This window comes from Monodelphis domestica, chromosome 6 (genome assembly GCF_027887165.1).
Source record: "Monodelphis domestica isolate mMonDom1 chromosome 6, mMonDom1.pri, whole genome shotgun sequence".
Classification (NCBI taxonomy): domain Eukaryota; kingdom Metazoa; phylum Chordata; class Mammalia; order Didelphimorphia; family Didelphidae; genus Monodelphis; species Monodelphis domestica.
Window position 1 is genome coordinate 233,169,355 of NC_077232.1, and position 22,229 is coordinate 233,191,583.

At 39.9% G+C, this 22,229-nt stretch overlaps 1 protein-coding gene across 2 annotated transcripts in view; it reads left to right on the top strand.

The window, feature by feature from the left end:
• SNX25 (sorting nexin 25) overlaps positions 1–22,229 on the top strand; it is a 236,394-nt gene that overhangs the window by 146,783 nt on the left and 67,382 nt on the right. For both annotated transcript variants that reach the window (XM_056802960.1, XM_056802961.1), the window contains one exon: positions 13,165–13,346. In XM_056802960.1, the coding sequence (XP_056658938.1) occupies positions 13,165–13,346 (182 nt within the window). The remainder of the gene's footprint in view (positions 1–13,164; positions 13,347–22,229) is intronic.

A 22,229-nucleotide genomic window follows, 5' to 3' on the forward strand; every position in this document is an offset into this window, starting at 1 on the left:
ATCAGTTCACATAAATCTTTACATGTCTTTTTGAAATTGTTTATTTTCTCATTTCTTACAATAGTGATCATTCTTCATATGCCACATCACATTCAACTGCTTGTCCATTGTAAAACATCTCTTAGTTTCCAGATTTTTTGCTACCACAAAAAGAGCTGCTTTAAATATTTTTACAAAAAGAATGTTGGTCTCTTTTCAGGTTATAGGGCTAGCAGAATATGGGCAGTTAGTTAGGTGACACAGTGGATAGGGTGCCAATCCTGAAGTGAAGACTCATCTTCTGGAGTTCAGATCTGACTTCAGATACTTACTAATTGTGTGCCCCTAAACAATTCACTCAATCCTGTTTACCTCAGTTTTCCTATCTGTAAAATGAGCTGGAGAAGGAAATGGCAAACTGCTCCAGTATCTTTGATAAGAAAATCCTAAATAAACTCATGAAAAGTCAGACACAACTAAAACAACTGAACAGCAATAACTAACAGTGTATAATTGTTTTAAAAAAATTTTTAAGCAAAAAAACAAGTTACACTTGCAAGTCTCAGTCTTATCAACATTGTGAGTTCACAATTCTAACCTTATAGAATGGGCAAAAGAGTTTAGGAATGGCCTGTCAAAATAAGTTGGTATTTTATAGGAACTATAACAGTAATATTTCTTTCAATGTCATTGAATACTGGTGAAAGCCTTATATGCTAAATCTGGCCTGAACCAAGACATTAAGAATCCCAAAGGGTTGGGAGGAGCAGAGAAGGCAACTAGGTAACACAGTGAATAGAGCCAGTCCTGGAGTTGGGAGGACCTGGGTTCAAATCTGGCCTCAGATGCTTCCTAGCTGTGTGTGATTCTGGACCAAGTCACTTAGCCCCTATTTGCTCTTATGTCCTAGCTTAACACTAGGTTAGAAGGTAAGAGTAAAAAAAGGAATCCCAAGATCTCAGCATTTTTACAAAATATGTTCTCAGGCTATTCTGAATTGTAGAGTTTTTTTCAGGAATCTGTTAAGGTAATCACATAGTAAAGCTTCATTAACCTGAACACAGTAGAGAATATAAAGTCCATCTGAATCAGTGGATACAAAAAAAAAAAAACCAACACACACACACACACACACACACAAATGGCAATGTGACCATCATGTTTCCTCTTTTTATTTCATAAAACTTTGTGTGGCTGAATTTCATAGCACTTGCCAAACAAGAGAGCTGTAGAATACACTCAGAATAAGACGATCGATGGACATTTATTAAGTACCTAGATCCCTAATAAATATGTTGACCTTTGAGTACTTGCCATTATGAGCCATCATAGTATTTCTTAAAAATTTTAAATTCGTAGTTTGTAGGTTTTGAGGATTAAGGGACCTTGTGATATCTCCATATTAGAGGGCTTAAAACAATCCATCTCCTCTATCATAGACTCACAAGATTTAGAACTGGGAGGGACTTTAGAGGTACTTTATTCCAAACATACTAGCTTAAAAATGATAAACCGAGACCCAGTGAGAGGAAGCAATTTACCCAAGTTCACTCAGGTAGTAAGTAGTTGAAATAAAATTTAACCCCAGATTCCTGATTTTTAAATCTATATGCTAGGCGCTGGGATGTGTGTGTGTGTGTGTGTGTGTGTGTGTGTGTGTGCATGCACGTGTGTGTGTATTCAAATATAAAGAAATAACAATCCCCCCTCTCAAGGAGAGTAAGCATTAAGCTCCTACTATTGTGATAATAATTTATTTTGCCAACTAAATCCAGAGTCTTCCAGGCTTTTTTCTTCCATATGACACTACCTAAATATGATGCTTTCCAGAGAAGGTATAAATGATCTCTGAAAAGCCCTTTCAGACCTATGATTTACACTAGCCTTTAACATTTCAGGAGGGCTCAAAGAAAGCATTTAAGTTATGAAAAATACATCCATGTAAAAGGCTCCCCTTTGACACCATCTCCATCTTCCTCGACTCTGAGCTTCGTGAAAGAAAGAGCCTCACATTCTCTAAACTTTACATCAGATCCTTGAATTCCCATGGGACCTGTTTGTGCCAAAGTTGTTTGGTCCCTGCTTTTAGCACCAGACCAGCTACCTCCAGAGCTTCCCACCCTTTAGTGAGTAGACTATGCTGGTAACAGCTCTGAGGATTCCACTCATCCTCCTGAGATTAAGCACTGAGAGCAATTCAGGGAGCAGGAAGACTGCGGACTGCCACTGGCATGATTTCAGCCATGTCAGTTATAAAATCATTCTGTGAAATAAATCATTTTATAATATTGTTTCTTTAGGTAATGAGTTCCAACTGCTGAATGTACAACTTAAAGATGAATATTGCTATGAAAGCCACTTATTTGTACCTGGAATTCCACTCTATTGGCTAGAATCTTTTAATTCTGCATTAAGGGGATAGCACCTAACACAGATGTTTGAAAACATTGTCTTAGGTGAGAATCTTAGAGAGGGAAGTAAATATAGGTAATGGGCTTAGCCCCCTCATTTTATAGATGAGAAACTATTGTCTTCTTGTGGAATGGTGGCAACTCTGGACGGTTGAAAGCTATTCTGGGGAATGTAAACACTGGCAGGTTCTGCCTTGCTGGAAAGGCTTCAAATATGACTAGTCCAGGCAACAGATTGTGACTACTTCTGAGGATCAGTCTACTTAAGGGCAGAGAAGCTCATCACTAGGGGGCTGACCATGAGTCCTTTGGCCATAAACTATATTACTAGCTGTATGACCCTTGGCAAGTCACTCAAGCTTACGTGACTCAATTCCTCATCTGTAAAATGAACTGGAGAAGGAAATGGTAAACCACAAAACAAAGGAAACCCCAAATGACCCTCAGTCCCATATAGAGTTCTGCTGGTAAAATGATTGAAGCAGAGCAATAGAAAAGCAGAGGAGGCCATCCTTTGACTATTTTAGACCTTCTGTAAACACTGGCATAGCTGCTGGTAACTCTAAATATGTGATTCTCATCCAGGAATTGTGGACTGGGTTATATCAGTGGAACTGAATTATATCAATCTTTGCAAGAAATCAGAAGGAAAAAGGAAATTATAGATAAATGGAAGGATGGCATAACTCACAAGTTCTGAGAGAGGTGAATAAAGAAGTTGACAACATTTTTGGCTTCATCAGTATAGCAAGATCCTCTCTATATCTTCCTAACAGATTCGCTATCCCAGTCGAATTTTTTTGTCTCTTCTCAGACTTCCAATGACTCCTCTTCCTCCCATCTTCAGATGAGAATCTGGCCTCTTATTTCGCTGGGGTGGGGAGAGCAGGGAAAGGGCTCATTCACAAAGAATTCCTTCTCTCTTTATCTCACTTCACTCATGCCTTCTGCCACTATCTCTTCTTTCATAGTCTTACATGAAGAAGTGGACATAGACAGACAGGAATCCCATGCATCTGGTATTCTCCCACATATTGTCCCCTCCATCATCCCCACTAATCTTTTATTACTCCTGGTTTGCCTGACAGTTTCCCTACTGCCCACAAATATGTCCATGTCATCCCTTGTTGGAAAAAAAATCCTTACTAGATCCATTCATCCTTGCCAGTTATTGTTCCATGTCTCTCCTCTCTTTAGTGGCTAAACTCTTTGAAAAGACCATTGACAAAGTGCTTTCACTTCTTTTCCTCTTACTCTCTTCTTGAATCATTGCTATCCAAATCTTGACCTCATCATTCAACTGAAATTACTCTCTCCAAAGTTGCCAGTGATCTCTGATTGCCAAGTCAGTTGGTGTTTTCTCAATCTTTATTCTCCCTGACTTCTGCAGCCCTCATCAATCACTTTTCTCCTTCATATTCTCTTCTCTCCAAGTTTCCATGACATTTCTCTTGTCAGTTCTCCTCATGCCTGCCTGATCATTCTCCTCCTGGATCTTTATCCAGGCCACATTCATTAATGGTGGATGTTCCTCGGGGTTCTGTCCTGGGCTTCTTCTCTTCTTCCATATTGTTTTGCTTCATTTGTTTCATCAGCTTCCATGGGTTCAGTTGCCCTTTCTTCGCTGGTACTTTCACTGCTTATCCAGATCTGCTTATCCAGCCCTAATCTCTATCCTCACACCTACAAATGCCTCTTGGATATCTTGAACTGGATGTCCTATGTTGGTTGTCTCTCGAACTGAGGATGACGATTGTCTTTGTGTGTTTTTGTGCACAAAGACACTTGTGCATGAAGATTTAAGTGGAAAAGTCGATTCACAGAGACAGTCCCACTCTCTCGGCGTTGGAAGCCTGGATCCATTGGCACAAAAAGTCGTTACCCTAGAGGCTTCCGGATGTCCTATAGATATCTTCAAATGAGCATATTTAAGATATGAAAATTTGAACTTATTACCCTTTTCCCCTGAAGCCCTCCCTTAATTTTCCTATTTCTGTTAAAGATACCACCATTCTCTTAGTCAACCAGGTTCAAAATATTTGTGTTATCCTCAACTCCGCATTCTCCTTCTTCCCTCCTTCCATCCTGCCCTGATCTGAACAGTTGCTAAACCTTGTCATTTCTGTCTTCATAATATCTCTTGGATATGTACCCTCTTCTCCTCTGATACTGCTACTATGCTTGTCCAGGCCATCTGGATTATTGCAAAATCCTTATGTTTGGACTCACTACCTCAGGATTCTTCCTGCTCTCACCTGATCTCCACTTGACTATCAAACTGCTCTTCTGAAAATTCAGATCTGACCATGTTAACACCACTGGCTCCCTATTACCTCCAGGATCAAATATAAAATCCTCTATTTTCATAGCATAGACCCGTCCTACCTTTCCAATCTTCTAATCTCAAATACACTTGTATATACAAATACACACACACACACACACACACACACACACACACACACACACACACACACGGAGTGATCCAGTGACAATGGCCTTCTTGTTGTTACTTGCACATCACACTTTTTTTTTTAAACCCTTACCTTCCGACTTGGAGTCAATACTGTGTATTGGCTCCAAGGCAGAAGAGTGGTAAGGGCTAGGCATGGGGGTCAAGTGACTTGCCCAGGGTCACACAGCTGGGAAGTGTCTGAGGCCAGATTTGAACCTAGGACCTCCCTTCTTTAGGCCTGGCTCTCAATCCACTGAGCTACCCAGCTGCCCCCTACATCACACCCTTATCTCCTGACTTGGGGTATTTTTACTTGCTGTTTCCATACCTAGAATTCTCTTCCCCTTCAATTATACCTACTGACTTCCATCAAGACTCAGCTAAAGTCCTACTTTCCACAAGATGTTTGAAATCCATCTTAATTTGAGTGCCTTTTCTCTAGTGGTTATTTTCAGTTTATACTGACAATGTACAGTTTGTATATAGTTGTAATGTTGTCTCTCACATCAGACTGAGTTCCTTGAGAGTAGGAACTGTCTTTTGCCTCTCTTTGTAAACTCAATACTTATCACAGAGCCTGGCACATATTAGCTGTTGAATAAATCCTTGATTGACTATCTACTATGCCATATGAAGACCATATTGCTATTAAGTATTGGAGCCAGAATTTGAACTCCAACCCCCTGACTCTAAGCCCAGTGTTTTTCCTAACGTCTTTTGCTTTCCTTTGTACTTCCAGCACTTAGTACAGTGCTTGGAACATGCTAGTCCCTTGACAAATGCTTGACTTGGATAAAGAATGCCTAGTATCTGAGGTAGAACTAGGGCATCATTATATTTTTCTTTGGACAGATGCTGTAAATTTTGAATTCTTAAGCCATTTTGTGTCATGGATTGTTCTTTGGCAGTCTGGTAAACCCTATAGACCAGTGATGGTGAACCTTTTAGAGATGAGTGCCCAAACTGCAACCCTCATGATGCATGGGCACTGCCTTACCCCAGATAGGGGAAGGAGGAAGTGCTTCTGTTGGACTGCTGGGCAGAGGAGTAGATGATGTGAAACACGTCTTCAGATATGCATGGAGAAGGGGAGGGGTTGCAGTCTCCTCTGGCACATGTGCCATAGGTTCCCCAACATGGCTATATCCTCTTTCTTAGGATAATATTTCTAAGTCAATACATTAAAATTCACAGGTTTACAAAGGAAATCAATTTCATTGAAATGCAATAATAAAAATATCTTAAAATGCAAGCCATGGAACATAAGTTAAATCCTGATATAAATAGACAGTGAGCTTAACCTAGAATTAGGTAGGTAGAAGAGATTTGACTACTCGAGAGAAAGGTCTTAGAATCTGAAAAAAACAATTGCCTTAGATTTTTTTATATACTTGTCTACACATCTTGTCTCATGATAGAATGTAATCTCCCTGAAAACTGTGACCATTTCATTTTTGTCTTTCTGTTCTTGGCACATTTACTGCTATTCCTTTGTTCATTTGTGTCTGGCTTTATGTGATCCCATAGAATGTCCATGAGAGCTTGCCATTTTCCTTATCCAGTATGGTCCCATTTTACAGATAAGGACCTGAGACAAAGAGAGGTTAAGTGGCTTGCCCAGAGGCACATAGTAAGCATCTAAGGCTGTGTTTAAACTCAGATCTTCCTAACTGCAGTCTCTGTGCTATATCCACTGCACCTGCTTATTCATTGATTTTTCTCAATTTACATTCTATTAAGCCATTTCAGATCCTTTCAGAGTACAGCTTTGGGGGGGGGCGGGGGGGGGGAATGGAATTTTTTTTACATAATTTAATGAACAAACTAAAATTATATATTGCCGTTCCTTTTTAACATGTGCATAAGAAAACTTTTTGAAGTCCCTTTGATAGATGTTATAGAAACTGTTACTTGTGATATTTCAAATAAAGCAACAAAGCACCCATTGTAAGCATTAGTCCTACATGTCATCTGTCTCATTCTAAATTATGTGATTGATTCCTAAACTCCTTTCATGCTCCCCTTACTTATACATATCTATTTAGTTCCTGATAAAACATGGAATGCCTTTGACTGTATTACTTGGGTTTCTGCTTGTATGAAATAGAAAAGATTAATTTTTAACTTGTACCTTTTAAGTATTTATCTTGATAAAAGAATTCCATTTCCTCTCTTTCAAAAGAACACACTGGACTTAAATCAAAAAGTAATATTAAAGTGCTAGGCAGCTTTCAGAGATGGTTTTCGATAGCTTTGAAGAGCTTCGTGATTTTCGGTAAATTCTGAGGATTGCTCCTGGCCATCATCTTAAGAATTCAAGGACTCTTTCTGAGAACACATTTTCAAGTTGTCCCAAAGTAAACACGTACCTATTTGCTGAACTCTAATAATGAGGGAGTTTAGTGTGAAATTTCTGACATTATGTTGAGGGACAGCACTTAAGGTCTATCACTGTTGATTCTGGTATAAAGGTAAGATTTCCTAATAGGCCACTCTGCTTCCCACCCAAACAGCTGAAATCCATTTTGAGGGCCTTCAGGACAGAAATTAGAGATTTGCCAATCAGCTTCAATCTCACTCTGCTCCAAGACCCTCCTTTGTACTTCAAATTGGGCTCCCAAAAGCTCCCAGGTTACTGGAAGTTGGGGAGGGAAATGTGACAAAAGACTGAGGAATCCCTGATAAGCCATAAACAGAGGCTGAGAAAGGTTTGGTGATTTGCCAAAGGTCAGGGAGAGCTAGCAAGTCCAGGAGCTCTACTCAAACTCAAGTCTTTATGATCCCAAGCCCAGCACTTTTTCCTCTATGTCTCCCAGCTATCTTACATCACTCATTTCATTTCCCCATTTGTCCTATTGGAGACTCATGTTTTAGAGTTATCCTTAGAATTCTATGGAATAAATGTGGCAGGAGAAAAATAGTCTAGTATTAATTTCTTTCTAAGTCTATGTAGTACAGTGATTGTTCACATCTATTTCTGTTTCAAAATACCTCATTTTATTGGGCTTTTTACAAATTGAAGATCTGTGGCAACCCTGTGTTGAGCAAGTCTGTTGGCACCATCTTTCAACAATGGGCTCACACTGTGTCCCTGTGTCACATTTTGGTGATTCTTGAGATATTTCAGACTTTTTCTTTATTATTATTTGTATTATAGTGATCTGTGATCAGTGATCTTTGATGTTGCTTTTTGTTTTGGGACACCATGAACTGTGCCCATATAAGGGCACCACAAACGATAACTGCATATGATTGCAAACTGAAGAGAGAAATGCCGTGTGTGTTCCAACTGCTCCACTGACTAGCTGTTCCCCTGTCTCTCTCCCATTCCTCAAGCCTCCCTATAGCTATATGACCCTGGGCAAGTCACATATGCCAATTGCTAGCCCTTACCACTCTTCTGCCTTAGAACTAATACTTAATTTTGATTCTAAGATGGAAGGTAAGGGTTTAAAATAAATAAACACAAAATTTAAACATCTCCTCATATGGTCACTTAGTCTTCTTCCCCGTGCCTCAAAGAAGGTCCTCTGCTGTCTGGATGTTAATTCCACACTTAAAAATCTCTGATGCTCATCTCCTTCATAAACCTACTACTGCTCCCCACATTTTTATAGTCAAAAAGCTTTTCTGGATGTCTTACCTAAATATAGATTCTCCTCCATTTTCCTTTTCTGACAGAATCACAGAATTTCAGATGTCTAAGGGACCTCAGAGACCTTCTAGTCCCCACTCCCCACACTTGATGAGTAATCCCCTCTGGAACATGAGAGGCAGTGTGGTATAGTGGATTGGGTGTCTCACAAGACATCATTAAGATGTGGTTCAGATCCCACTTCAGAGAGTTAATAGCTTTAGGATCTGGATTTCTCTGTGTTTCAGTTTCCTCATTTGTAAAATGGGGGAGCAGGCTGGGGTGTTGGACTTAGTGGATTCTAAGCCACCTTCTAGCTCTAAATCTATGACCCCATTATCCCTGACAAAATACTTGTCGAACCTACCCTTAATGTCCTCCAATTTAGAGGTAATCACTACCTGCCAAAACAACGCATTCCTTTTTTGGATAGCTGTAATTATTCTAAAATTGTTTCTTAAAAGCCACACAGTGTCCCTCATTCTGTTTAGGGACAGAACAAGTCCTATCCCTGAAAATGGCATTTCACATCCTTGAAAACAATTGTCAAAAACTAGAAGACACTTACCATTACCTCCCCTTATTCTTATTTTCTTCAGCTAAACTATCTCCATTTCATTCAATCAATCAGTGTTTGTGGAGTGGATGATCTCTGGTTCTCTGAATGGCCTGGCTTCCATCTTTCCTCTAGGCTGCTCTTGTTTTTTGACATCTGTCCTTGGTAGAATCAAGATTGTATCAAATGGGGGGGGGGATGTCCAGATAGTTGTCATTTCTCTGGATTATTTCACCCTCCTTGTTTTTATCCTCCCACGAGCTTTAGGAAGTCATTCCCTTGGCTCACTGTCCACCAGACCTGCCTTCCTAAGCCGGATTAGGCATTCTGCATTCAACAGAGTTTTGACAATGCCCATTACTGTGAGTCCCATTTACCTTAAATCCTTAAGACCCTATAGAACAAGTGCCGAGTGAATTGGGTTTGAGCTCAGTGATAATGTCATGGAAAGTGTAGTTGTGCACACGTTCTCGGACACTCTTCTCGACATGTGGATATTTCTTGGCTGAATGGGTTTCAAGGTCACAAAGCAGCGTATTCACTGGGATCACTGGATTTGCCAGGATTTTCGCTAGTCAGAAATATGGGCGGGCAGGGCACCATGGTAGGCATTCATTGCCGAACGTGGGATTAATTTTCCAAGGCAAAAATACATGGAATTGTCTGAGCAACAAGCTGTTCTTTGGGGAGAGCAGGAAGCTTTGTCATACGACAATAGCCTTGTATTGCTCATTAACAAACAGAGCAGATTCACGTGAGCCTTTACATTCAAGCCCTCCAACATGAGAACATTCTCCTCAGCTCTGCAGCTGGGTTGTGGGATCTTTTCTTTTCCTTTATTTTGTACCCCCCTCCTCCTTTTATGAAGCTGCTTCTGGTCTTTGTTCTTATAGAAGGGATCTTAAGCCTTCCTTGGGAAAAGAGGGATATGGGTGATGAAAATAGGTGCCCTTTCCCACTGCCCCCCCCCCCCCCATACTCTCTGTTCATCTGAATTGAAACCTTGTCAGCGTCCTCACCACATGGAATGTTTGGCACTGAGGTTGATATTGAAGTCCAGGGTATTTGAGTTTTGTGAAATTTAACTTGGCCTAAGTGGCATCCAGGAAGTCAAATTTGAGATTATTTTAGGAGAGGAAACTTTTCAGCGATCTCTCATAGCAGATGCTTATGTAGGGACAAAGAGATGCTCAGGTAACATTTAGGTTGGGTGTAGGTTCATGTCTTTGGCAAGCTGCATTGACCTTTTGCCCAAGTTACACAAGGCTAGGTTTTTGCTTTGCTTTGTTTTTCTAAAGGCAGAGGCTGAGGATAATGATTCCTTTATCAGCAACTGTCAGCCAAATATTCTAAAAGTTGAGAAATTAATGTTGAGGTGAGAGAAAGTGCTTCACAGAACTCTCAGACATGGCAAATCATCCAATAACCGCCTATGAACCGGAATTGTAAAAGCTGTTTCTGATGCAGGGTGTCCCAGAGTCTTGGTGCAACTCTAAGAGTTGCTTAAAGCCACCAAGATTTTTGAGATGGCCTGCATATTGGTACAGGAAAGTGTAAGGCTGAAAAACCAAAAAAGATCTATAAGAACATCTAGTTCAACCTTTTCATTTCATGGATGAGGAAAGTGAAGCCCAGAGAGATTAAGGATTTTGCTCAGGGTCAAAGAGTTAGTGACAGTCAAGATCCGAATCCATATCCTCTGACCCCAGTCATCTACAGTCTGATGAAGGCATCTGATGCCACTTACATAACACCTCTCACCTTTGTCCCCTTGTTCCAATTTCCTTTAAGACTTAAATAGGATGATTACACCAGCCTGCTAGCCTGATGCCCAACTAGTCTCCTTATGGATCCATCAAGCCCAGTCCATCCTTCACTCAGAAATCTTCAGTGACTCCTTTCATGGATAAACCCACTTTCCTTTCTAAGATTCTCTCACACTGCCCTTCTCCTACATGCTCTAAACTGTAGCCACTCTAAAGTACTCACCACTTCCCACACACTCCAGCCACTTCCCCTTGCCTTTTTCCAAACTTGTTCTCCATTTTCATTCAACTGTGGAATTCTTACCCAGCTTTCAAATCACCATGCTCATGACACCATCTCTAAGAAGTCTTTCCTGATTCCTCCTATTAATTATGATTTTGTCCTCCCCACATCAGGGTCTGAGAGTAATATATTTTTACTCTAATGCATTTATACAGTAGCATTGTATCTTGGAAGGCAGTGTGGTACCAGTGAATAGAGAATTAGCTTCAGGTCCTTAAGCTGTTTTTCAGTCTTAGGTGACTTGGCATGTTCCTATTTGAAGTTATCTTGGCAAAGATACTAGAGCAGTTTGCTATTTCCTTCTCCAACTCATTTTACAGATAAAGAAACTGAGGCAAACAGGTTTAAGTGACTTGTCCAGGGTCACATAGCTAGTAAGTGTCTGAGGCCAGATCTGAATTCAGAAAGATGAGTCTTCCGGACTCCAGGTCTAGTACTCTATCCACTCAGTCACCTCACTATCCCAGGTCATTAAAACTTGCATTTTAAACCCTTATCTTTTGTATATTCCTGGGACAAACACTTCATCTCTCTCAGCCTCAGTTTCTTCAACTGTAAAATGGTAATAATAACACCTGCCTCATAGAGTTGTAGTAAGGATCAAATAAGATATTATATGTAAAGTCCTTTGCAAACCTTTAAGGACTCTATGAAATGTTAGTTATTATTTATTGTTTTATTATTTTATAGTATCTGCATCTTCTTCTCCTTTTAGACTTTTAAGTACATAGAAACAGAGACATTGCCTCATGTAAAACACCTTGCCCCATCCCCAGCACCACACACAGTGCTCTGTGCCCAAGAAGTACTTAATATATGTTGGTCAGAGTTGAATTTAAAAACTGTTCCGTTTTCCTGGGCTTGATTCCCCAAAGAGTCTGAACGATGTGCTCAAAATATAGGAACAAACCTTTCTTAGTGTAACAGTGAAAATAAAGAGGACTGGGGCACAAATTTCTGAGCATGATCAGTTTATTAGTAAAGCATAACTTTGCCACTAAAGCATGTCTGACCTTCCTCAGTGAAGCTAAGGTCCCAAAGGAAAGGGACAGTTCCCTTTATAGCTTTGGGGAGTCCAAAACCAAGAGCATAATTTTGTAGGCAGGGAACAAGTTATGACTGATTAAAAGAGTTCAACATCATGAGTGGTGAAATCAGTTATTATTGGTTACATGGCTGAGGCATGAGGCACAACATGATTGGTTGGGAATTTGGGAAAAGGAGCTAGCAACAACCCCCCTTCTTCCCTCCGGTGACGCAGAAGTGTTTGTTGTTTGAGTCCACCTGCAAGATTTGAGATAGTGGATCAGACTTCTTTAGATAACACACCAGACATCCTTGAAGGATAGCTTGGTATATAAAGATACTAGACCAGACTCCCCGGTGTCCTCCCACATCTCTCAAGGATAACAGACTTCTGTGAGGCCAGGCTAGAACAGTGATTAACAGGACTGGATTTCTGAACTTAACTCTTTACAGACTAAAGAACCATGACTTGGGCAGAAATAGGACAAGATCAATTAATCATAAATAGAATTATTTTTTTAAAACCATAAATAGAATTATTTTTTTAAAAACCACATAGAATCAATCTGATCATTTCATCAGAAAGAATTAAACTAGTAGCTTAGGGGAAGTCAGAGCTATCTAAGCTCGTTGTTTCAGCAACCAAGGAAAAAAATTTCAAAGTTGACGCATCAGCAAGACTTTTGCTTGCTTTGAATTCCTTGCAGTGGATTCTTGGTCTGATGTCAGAGGACTAGTCTATCTAAATTCAGATAGGCTGACAATTGAAAAAAAATTTAATTGGCCACTAAGAGATAAATGTTTTGTTCAGAGTAATTACTGAAGACTTCCCATAAAGGCATGAGGAAGGGAGGGTGTTCTGATATACAATGAACATCCATGTCAGTAAATGGTAGATCCTTGGGGTATTGAATTACTTTGTTGGATGAATTCATAGTAGTTGAGGATATAAGATGTGAATCTGATTCTGAAATGCTGAGTCAGTCTGTCTATGGTTCTGAGCTGGTGTGCCATGTTTTCGTTAATTGGATACTGTCTGTTATTCCACCAACAGGCAAAGAGACAGCTGCAATGAAAGCTGACCTCCTGAGAGCCAGGAATATGAAAAGGTATATTAACCAGCTGACTGTGGCCAAGAAACAATGTGAGAAGAGAATTCGACTTCTGGGAGGTCCTAATTATGATCAGCAAGAAGATGGAGCCTCAGATGAGGGAGATGGGCCTCAGAGCCAGAAGGTAAAACTTTTATTGGTCCCAATTTTCATGTGTGTCCCCTTTCAATTTCAGGTAGAGCTATACAGAACATAATATCCTTTAGATGTGTAATCATTGGCATAGAACACACACCAGAAGTTCCAGGGCCCCACATTTCCACACTTCTTTGATCCAACTGGTGACATTGACTGGCTTCTCTCATTTCTGTTGAAGTAGCTGGTATGTAGAAGTTTTCCCTTCCATATCCTTCTTTGTGGACCACCTATGTCCTCAAGCAACTCTTATATTGCAGAGGAGGCCTCCAGTGGAAATAGATTGACTCTAATAGATAAGAGCCAATTTCTTTTCTTTTTTTATTTTATTTTATTTTATTTTATTAGTTAATTTAGAATATTTTTTCCTTGGTTACAAGAATCATGTGCTTTCCTTCCCTCTTCTCCCATCCCCTCCCCTAGCCATCATGCAATTCTACTGGGTTTTATATGTGTCATTGATCAAGACCTATTTCCATATTATTGATATTTGCATTAGGTTGCTCGTTTAGAATCTACATCCCCAATCAGATCCCCATCGACCCATGTGATCGAGCAGTTGTTTTCCTTCTGTGTTTCTGCTCCCACAGTTCTTCCTCTGGATGTGGACAGTGTTCTTTCTCATAAGTCCCTCAGAATTGTCCTGGATCATTGCATTACTGCTAGTAGAGAAGTCCATTACAATTGATTGTACCACAGTGTATCAAACTCTGTGTACAATGTTCTCCTGGTTCTGCAAAAGCCAATTTCTTGAGAGCCAAGAATATTAAAAGGCATAATAACTACCCTTTTGTGAAAACCAGTAGGAAAAGAAGAAGGGGGTTCATTTCAAATGTCTAGATTTGAGGCTGAAAATGACAATTTTAGACCACTGGGGCCATGCAACCTAATTCTATATAGGTAACCTCAGAGACAGGATGTCCACCTTCTTATCTAGCTGTTATTTGTCCAAAGTCAAGTTATATGATCCATGGGCAGAAGAGTCCACTAAAAGATGCTTGAGTATGTTTCTGTCATTCTTCTTTTGGAGGGATGGGGCAAGGTCATCCTTAATTTTGTTGTGTCTTAGACTGCTTTAGTTATCAATTGAAGTCTATGGGCTACTTCTCAGAGTAATGTTTTTAAATAAATAGAATGCAGTATGTAAAATTACAAAGGAAACAAATCATATTAAAATAGTTATCAAAATATTTAAAAATATTCCTCTAAGGTAAATGGAAAAAACAAAGAAGCTATTTGGGGTTTATTTGTTTTCTTGAGGACAATAGAGAATTTCAGCATTTTTAGGTCAGGGACTATCTTTGTTTTTGTCTTTATATTCCTAACACCACCTATTACAATGTGTTCCACTTTGTAGATACTTAATTAATGTTTGCTGAATGACTCATTGTTGTTGATGTGGCATTGTTTATGGAGCATAGTAGATAGAGAACTGGACCTGGAGACTGGAAGACCTCAGTAAATCCAGCTTAAGACACTTATTAGCTTGTGACCATGGTGTAAGGGGTAAAAATTATGGTTGGACTGAATATTTAAGAGTATGGTCTGCAGGAATTTAATTTCTAAATTCCAATGAATTACTCAAGTCAGAATGACTTTTATGGAAGTTTAGTTTATTTACAATTAGAGAGAAAGAAAAGTAAGGAAAACGAGAGAGAGAGAGAGAGAGAGAGAGAGAGAGAGAGAGACAGAGAGAGAGAGAGAGAGAGACAGAGAGAGAGAGAGAGATACACACACTATGACTGGTCTTTGAACCTGGCAGGACTTCAGAGGCCCCAGCAAGGGGGGGGCCCAGAGGATTAATTAAACAAGGCTTCCAGCCACAAGGCCTCCTCCAAGACGAGGGGCTTCTCTAGAGGCTGGTGCCTCCAGAAAAGCCAAGGAAAGGGAGTCAACCCTTTTCACTCACCATGTGTCAGTCCAAAGGGAAACAGTCTGAGATCTCAAACCCCAGCTCCTCCAAGTTCAAAGGCGAAGACCCTCCTTCACAGGAAGTTACCGCCAAATTTAAAGACCATTCTTTGCATCACTTTCTGTGCCCTTGGCCCACCTTTGCATGTTCCAATGGCAGCTTTAACTTTGCTTTGGATTTCCCAGGGAGAAGTCAGTTGTTTCCGATTGTCACTTGCTAGCACACATGGGTCATAGACCTTCCCCCCACCACTTAATCCTTAAGTGGGGGTATATATATTCCTGATGGCTAAAATTTAAAGAATAAGTAGGGTGGAGTTAATCCCATCTTCACATTGGACAAGTAACTTAACTACTGTTTGCCCAAGTTTCTTCAAGGATACAAAAAGGATGATAATAGCATCCACCTCTCAGGGTTGTTGGGACAACCAAATGAGATAATAATATTTTTAAAATGCTTATTAGTGTCTGACACATAGTAGTTCCTATAGAAATTTTTCCCATCCTTTTCCTCTTCATCTCTTGTCCCTTGGTTTTTCTTTCCCAAGAAGACTAACAAAGCTAGTGTTGCAGGTTCCATTTTGGGGTAATTTACTATTGAAAAGGTCAAGATATAAATCAATTGCTTTAGGGGCAGAAATGAAAAGGGTTTGGAGCCTGCGATGGTAGACAGAACATCTAGGCAGAGCTCTTAATCTGCTTACACTTGACCTATTTGGCCCATGTGGTTCTTCATTTGAGAACTCAGAGTCATGTGATGCAAGTTCACAGAGTCACCCTGAAAATATTTTTGTGTGTTGAGAAACAGAAGTAGTTTAGTTAAAAAGAAAATAAAAAAGTATGTTCCTAAAGTCCTGGTTTTAAGAAGCTTCTTCATTACCTGGTGCCATATTGAATTGAGGAGAAGTAGAGGAGACAGATGAGGATGCTCTCAAAGTCACCTTGATGATGAGAGCAGACAGTGGGCAGTTAGGGATTGTAATAGGAACATGACCCACATGCTCTGAAATCTTGTGTTTCTCACCAATGAGCACTAGTTAAACATCGACTGAAAATTTGTAGTTTCAACATTAGTCAATCTTGAATTGCAGATTGATCAGTTCCTCATTCTGTAACATCCATCACCTGTACTGGATTTGTAAAGTTCTACACTGGGCATCAGCTTTCTGACTAATGTTTTATTAATTACTCCTGTTATTCCTTATTTACTTTAGTTTTGAACTAGTTGACATAACTAATTACAGAGTGGTCCTCCTCCAATGTACTGCATCCCCCTCCCTGCTCCCATCATTGAAGAGAACATTCCAGAAGGGTAGCAACTCCTCTCCCATTTTGACAGATGATGACAAAGTGAACAATGGGAGAACATGGGACCTGCACACTAAGGGCTCTGTTTTCCAGAAGAATCCCCCAACCCTATGACATAGGTGTCAAACCCCAAATCACCTGAATTTGTCCGTGCCCATTTCCAGGGTTTGGGGGAAAGGTAAAGATTTCTCTGTAAGCTTCCAGACCTTGGAGAAATATGCAAACCCTGATCCCCACCTTGGGCTGCTACTCCACTACCTATTGAGCTATTCCATCAGGGCTACTCTATCACCCCCAGAGTTGCTACTCCATCAGTCCAGGGCTAATGGAGCCACTACTCTGCATGCACCTGGAGAGCTGCTATTCCATTAGCTCCAGAGAGGCTACTATACTAATCCGTCAGCCCAAAGGCTGCCTGATTAGCCCTCAGACTATTTCACCAGCTATTAGGCTGCCATACTACTTTAAACTTCTTCTTCAAATAAAATTCTTTTCTTAGGTCTGGATTGAATGAAGTTTGAGCTTCCCATTCTTAGGGCCAGACCCTGCTACAAACTTCGGTGTGTTTCTCTCACAACACTGACAGTTATTTTTTTTTTCATATGCTGTCACTAATTGAACCTGGAGGTCAATACAATCCTTGTTTTCACTTTTCCTATATTTGGAGTTTTTCCTTAATTATTTTAAATTGTATTTATTAAGTTCTTCAATAAACATACCACAAATATTTCCCTATTTAAATTTAACTAGAAGAAAGCCCTTTCAGAATTGTAAACTCATTTTGGCTAGACAGGATATCTTGACTTGAGGTAGAAAATCACATACCAACATTATCTAGAGACCACTATGGTTCACTGGTTAAAAGCACTGAGGCTGGAGTCAGGAAGACCTGAGTTCAAATCTGGCCTCAGATACTTAGTAGCTAGCTAGCTTTTTGATCTTGAGCAAGTCACTTAACTTCTGTATGCCCAGGAGACAGCTGGGCAGGTTAATAGATTAGAATGCTGGGCTTGGAATCAGAAGGACCTGAGTTCAAATGTGATCTCAGACACTTCCCAGCTATTTGACCCTGGGTAAGTCACCTAACTTCTGATTGCCTGACAAAGGAATCCACTGGTGAAGGAAATAGCAAACCACTCCAGTATCTTTGCTAAGAAAACCTTATGGAAAGCTATGATCCAACATAGAGTTGAGCACAATTGAACAACAATAACATTTTAAAAATTAATTTTGTTAAATATTTTCCAGTTAAATTTTAATCTGGTTTAGGCTACACCTAGTAGTGTTGTGGGAAGCACACAGCCCATTGGTTACATATGTGACCTTCTAGACTAAATAATGGAATCATGGATTTAGAGTTGGAAGGCACTTGAGGTCATTTGTGATCTTTAAAGTTTATTCTAGTTTGAAATCAATGATCCTTTGGTCTAGTCTATCGCCTCCTCTGAAAGATGAAGAAACTGAGGTCTAGGAAAGGGGCATAGTTTGCCTGGAGTCACTCAGATAATTGTAACCCAAGGTCTCTGGCTCTATATCCTGGACTCTCTTTCCACTATAACCCATTGCCATTGTTTTACATTTCATCCATAGAAAGCCATTTTTTAAAAATAAAGGACAATAGCCTGGACTCCTTTTCTCAGGCCAGTTATGTACCTAGCTCTTTGAGAGAGACTCCATGATCAAAAGCCAAGAAGAATTGGGATTTCGTCCCACCTCTGAGTCATTCTGTGTTGCCCTGAGCCAGTTACTTGATCTCATAATGTCTAAGGCTCCTCTCTGAGTTGCAGAGAAGGTGCTGGTCTGCATTTGTAGAAGCAATTTCCTCACATGGATATCCCCCAAGCCAATGAAATCACAGGTCCAGTCACTATGTCTTAGCTCTTCTTTGCTGAACACAAGAAGCCTTAGGCAAACAGTGTAGATGAATCAGTCACTCATTGTAGACTCAGTGCTACAACTAAAATAATAATTCAGGCACTTGATTTTGCCTGAAGGGGTTCATCAGTTGACTATAACAGACAACACATTCCAAGGCATGGTATAGTAGAAATTCACTGGCCTAGCAAACAGAAATGCTGGGTTCTAGTTCTCTTTCCCCCCTAAATAGTGATATGAACTTAGGCAAGTCATTTCCCCTTATTTGTTCAGGGAGGATTTGGGCAAAGTTCCTTCTTGAGTTCCCTTCTAGCTCTAAAAGTTCTCTGATTCTTTTCTGCTCTTCCAGAGTGGGAGTTTTACTGTGTAAGTTAAAAAAATGTCATTAGCAAATGTTTGGCATCTAATAGGATGACTCACACCTTTACTGAGAGCCATAAAAATACAGTGTGTGCTCTCTGGGAGTTTTTAAGTTCATAGAGTTTAAAAAAGGGATGACATTCTGTACAAACACAAACCCTCTTAATACAACTGAGGCTTGTTGGGAGTTAATTATCTTTAATAAATATACAAATAAAATAATAAAAATAAACCTTAGAAAGTCTTACCTGCTTTTAACCTAGCCTCCTCAATCCTTTGGTCCCTAATAACATGAATTGAACGCTTCTTTTTTTAGAATAATATTTTAGCTAAGTAGAAATCCAGAAAAGAGATCCAAAAGTCCAGGTCCTATCCAAAAATAACTCCCTCTTCTGAAGAAAAAAAGTGAGATGTGTACAATGAAATGCCATTTCTGGGTGATGTAGGTGAGTCCTACAAGACATGAAAACAGACCTGTTTTAGTGTTAAATGGGAAGAGCAGCTCAAACTCCGAGTCTCCTGGTGTAGCCTGGGATGATTTCCTTGAAGTTTTTAATCTGACTGCTGGCCATTGCATTCTTTTCAGCTTTTCTCTTTGTCACTTAATGAACATTTTCCAGTTAAGATGTTTGATAAAGACAGAGAGTTAGGCTTGATGATGGAAGGGTTCAAATGTCTAGAGCATATTCAGATTTCCAAAGCAAAGACAAAACATTAGTATCGATATGAATGATGGCAATTGAATGTGTTGCATGGCCAAGTTTGTGAACTTCATGATTGCTAGGCTCCAGTTTAAAGGGAAATTCCATAATATCTGTGAAATTCCATGACCCATGCTTTTAGTTGCATGACTGTCACTTGGATAGACTCATGCCTAGTTGACTAAGTTCCCAACAACCTTATTTCTTCCAGGAGAGAATGTAAGATCCTTAAAGGAATAGGGTTTCATTTTTGCCTTCCATCTCTAGCACCCAGGACAGTGCCTAGTGCTTCAGAGAAAATAAATGTTTGTTGATTGATTGCAGTTCAGCTTAAACATTAATTAAAAATCTATCATGTACAGAGCACTGAGCTGCTGCTTATTTAGTGAGATAGAAAATTTAAGTGAAACATTGTCCATGGCTTTGTGGAGTTTTCATTATAGGAAGGGGATAAGGTACATACAGTTAACCATACTTCAAGAGTTCAATGATTCCATGTTGATTGAGTGCATCAAGTGGTGCAATTCAAAAGCTATTGATATTTCTTCATCCTATCAGACTCTTTTTCTCTCATAAATCCTCCATGGAAAATCCGATCCATTCTATTTGATAGAGGCTTTCCTGAGATCTTTTCCATTTCATAGATGTCAATAGAGCACCCAAATTGTCCATTTGTCATCTCTGTATATTGTTGATAATTATTGTTCTATAAATGCAGTAGAGAGGTACTATGCAAAGCATTGTACTATGTTAGGCCTCAAGGGGGAAAAGTCTGACCAGAGAGGGCTTCCTGGAAGATATTACTTTAAATTATAAGTATGAATTCAGTAGGAGAGGAAAGCATAACTAGATGAGTAGCAAAATGTATGTTTAATGAGTAGTCTAATTTGACTGGCGCATAGATTGAGTAAAGAGAGTAGCATGAAATAAGACATATACAGGTACCATATTGTAGAAGAACTTGAATGCAAGGTAAAGGAAAAATGACTCAATAAAAAACATTGATTAAATGTTAATTCTATGTCAATCACTGTGCTGGGGATACAAATAGAAAAGTGAAACAGTATTTGCCCTCAAGCTCATTCCATTAGAGGAAAGGGAATATTGTTCTTCAGTGGAAAGTGGAGCCAGGCCATGGAGGAGTCAATTGACATTCCCTTTCCATTAACAATGATTTGATTGTGGTTCCTAGAAGTTGATATGGTAAGTAGTGGGGGGAAGTGGAGATGGTCTATGTAAGGTAGCAGTGAGAAGGGCAAGAAGACAGCTGGAGTGGTTGGCTAGAATGGGACAGTATGGTCTAGAGCAATGACAGAGAAACTCTTAGAGATCAAGTGCCCAAACTGCTGCATGTGAGGCCCCCCTTCCACCCCCAGATAGGGGAGGAAGGAAGTGCTCCATTGGGCTGTTGGGCAGAGAGGCAAGTGATGTGAGAAATGTCCTTAGGTATGAGTGGAGAGGGAGAAGGGAGCAGCTCTCTCCAGCATACTCAGGCACACATGCCTTAGGTTCACCAACACAGGTCTAGAATTACTGAGATGTTCAGTTTATTCAGAAGCAAAAACAACCATCCTCGTCTTGTGTCTCTAATGCTTTGTCCTATCTACCTAGACTTGTAGCATCACATTTGATTCCTCCAGATTTATCTGTCCCAGAATTTGAGCTCTTATTTGCCTAGTATCTATTAGATTCCCATCGTACCAAACCAAACCTCTAGTCCTGACTAGCCTTATTCCATTTCTACTTATATTCTACCATGAACCTCCCATGTATATTATATTATTATTTCAAGGGGGCCCATTGCTGGCACTTAGTAGTTGGATGATCCAGAGCAGTACCTTTCTAAGCCTCAATTTCCACTCCTACAAATGGGGGCAAATACTTACCTAGTTTAACTTCCCAGATTGTTGTGAAGATAACTTCTTGAAAATCTTAAAACGTGCATGCACACACACACACACACACACACATGCTAATGTTGTTATTGGAGATAAATAAAATCTGCAAAAAAAATTGTTAACATATTTATAAGAAGATTTGGATTAAAAAAAAAAAGGAAAAGATCCCATCCTTGGCCAACAATGATAGCAGCCCCTGCTTTTGTCTCTGGGAGCTCTGCACGCAAACTATTGATCTCATTAGTGCTTTCCAGGAAGTATGACTTAACATGGACCTGAGAGCTCAGTTCTGTAACTGAGCCTGAAAAAGGGCCCTGGTGCTTCCAATTTATCCTGGCTCCTTGCCTCCTCCACTATTCTGTAGTTCTTATTTTCTGCTTTGATCTTGTGTGGAGCCCAGTTCCCTAGAACCTCCCAGCCATCTCTGAGGCTCTTACTCTTTCCAGGGAATGTAATAAAGGTACAGAATATTCTTTTTTATTTGTGTTTTGAATTTTATGAAGTCAAGGCAGAAGCTCCCATTGGAATTTTGAGCAGTCTTTTTTTCTAGACAGGTGGTATTGTTTAGGTTTTTCCTTGAACATAAGCTATATTAAGTCATCCGCAGGGTGCTGCTTTTTTACATCAGAATTGTTCTGTACCAATTTCCTGGCTACTGTAAGAGAGAAGTTTACCCTGCACTCATGTGGAATGTCTCTACTATAAGGCAGAGTACCCATTCCCAGGGGATTTTTTTCTTCTTAGCTTCAGGTTCAACTTAACCAAGTTTAGTTTGGATGCTCACTTCTCACAGAGTGCTGTGCTCAAGGCACTCCCTGG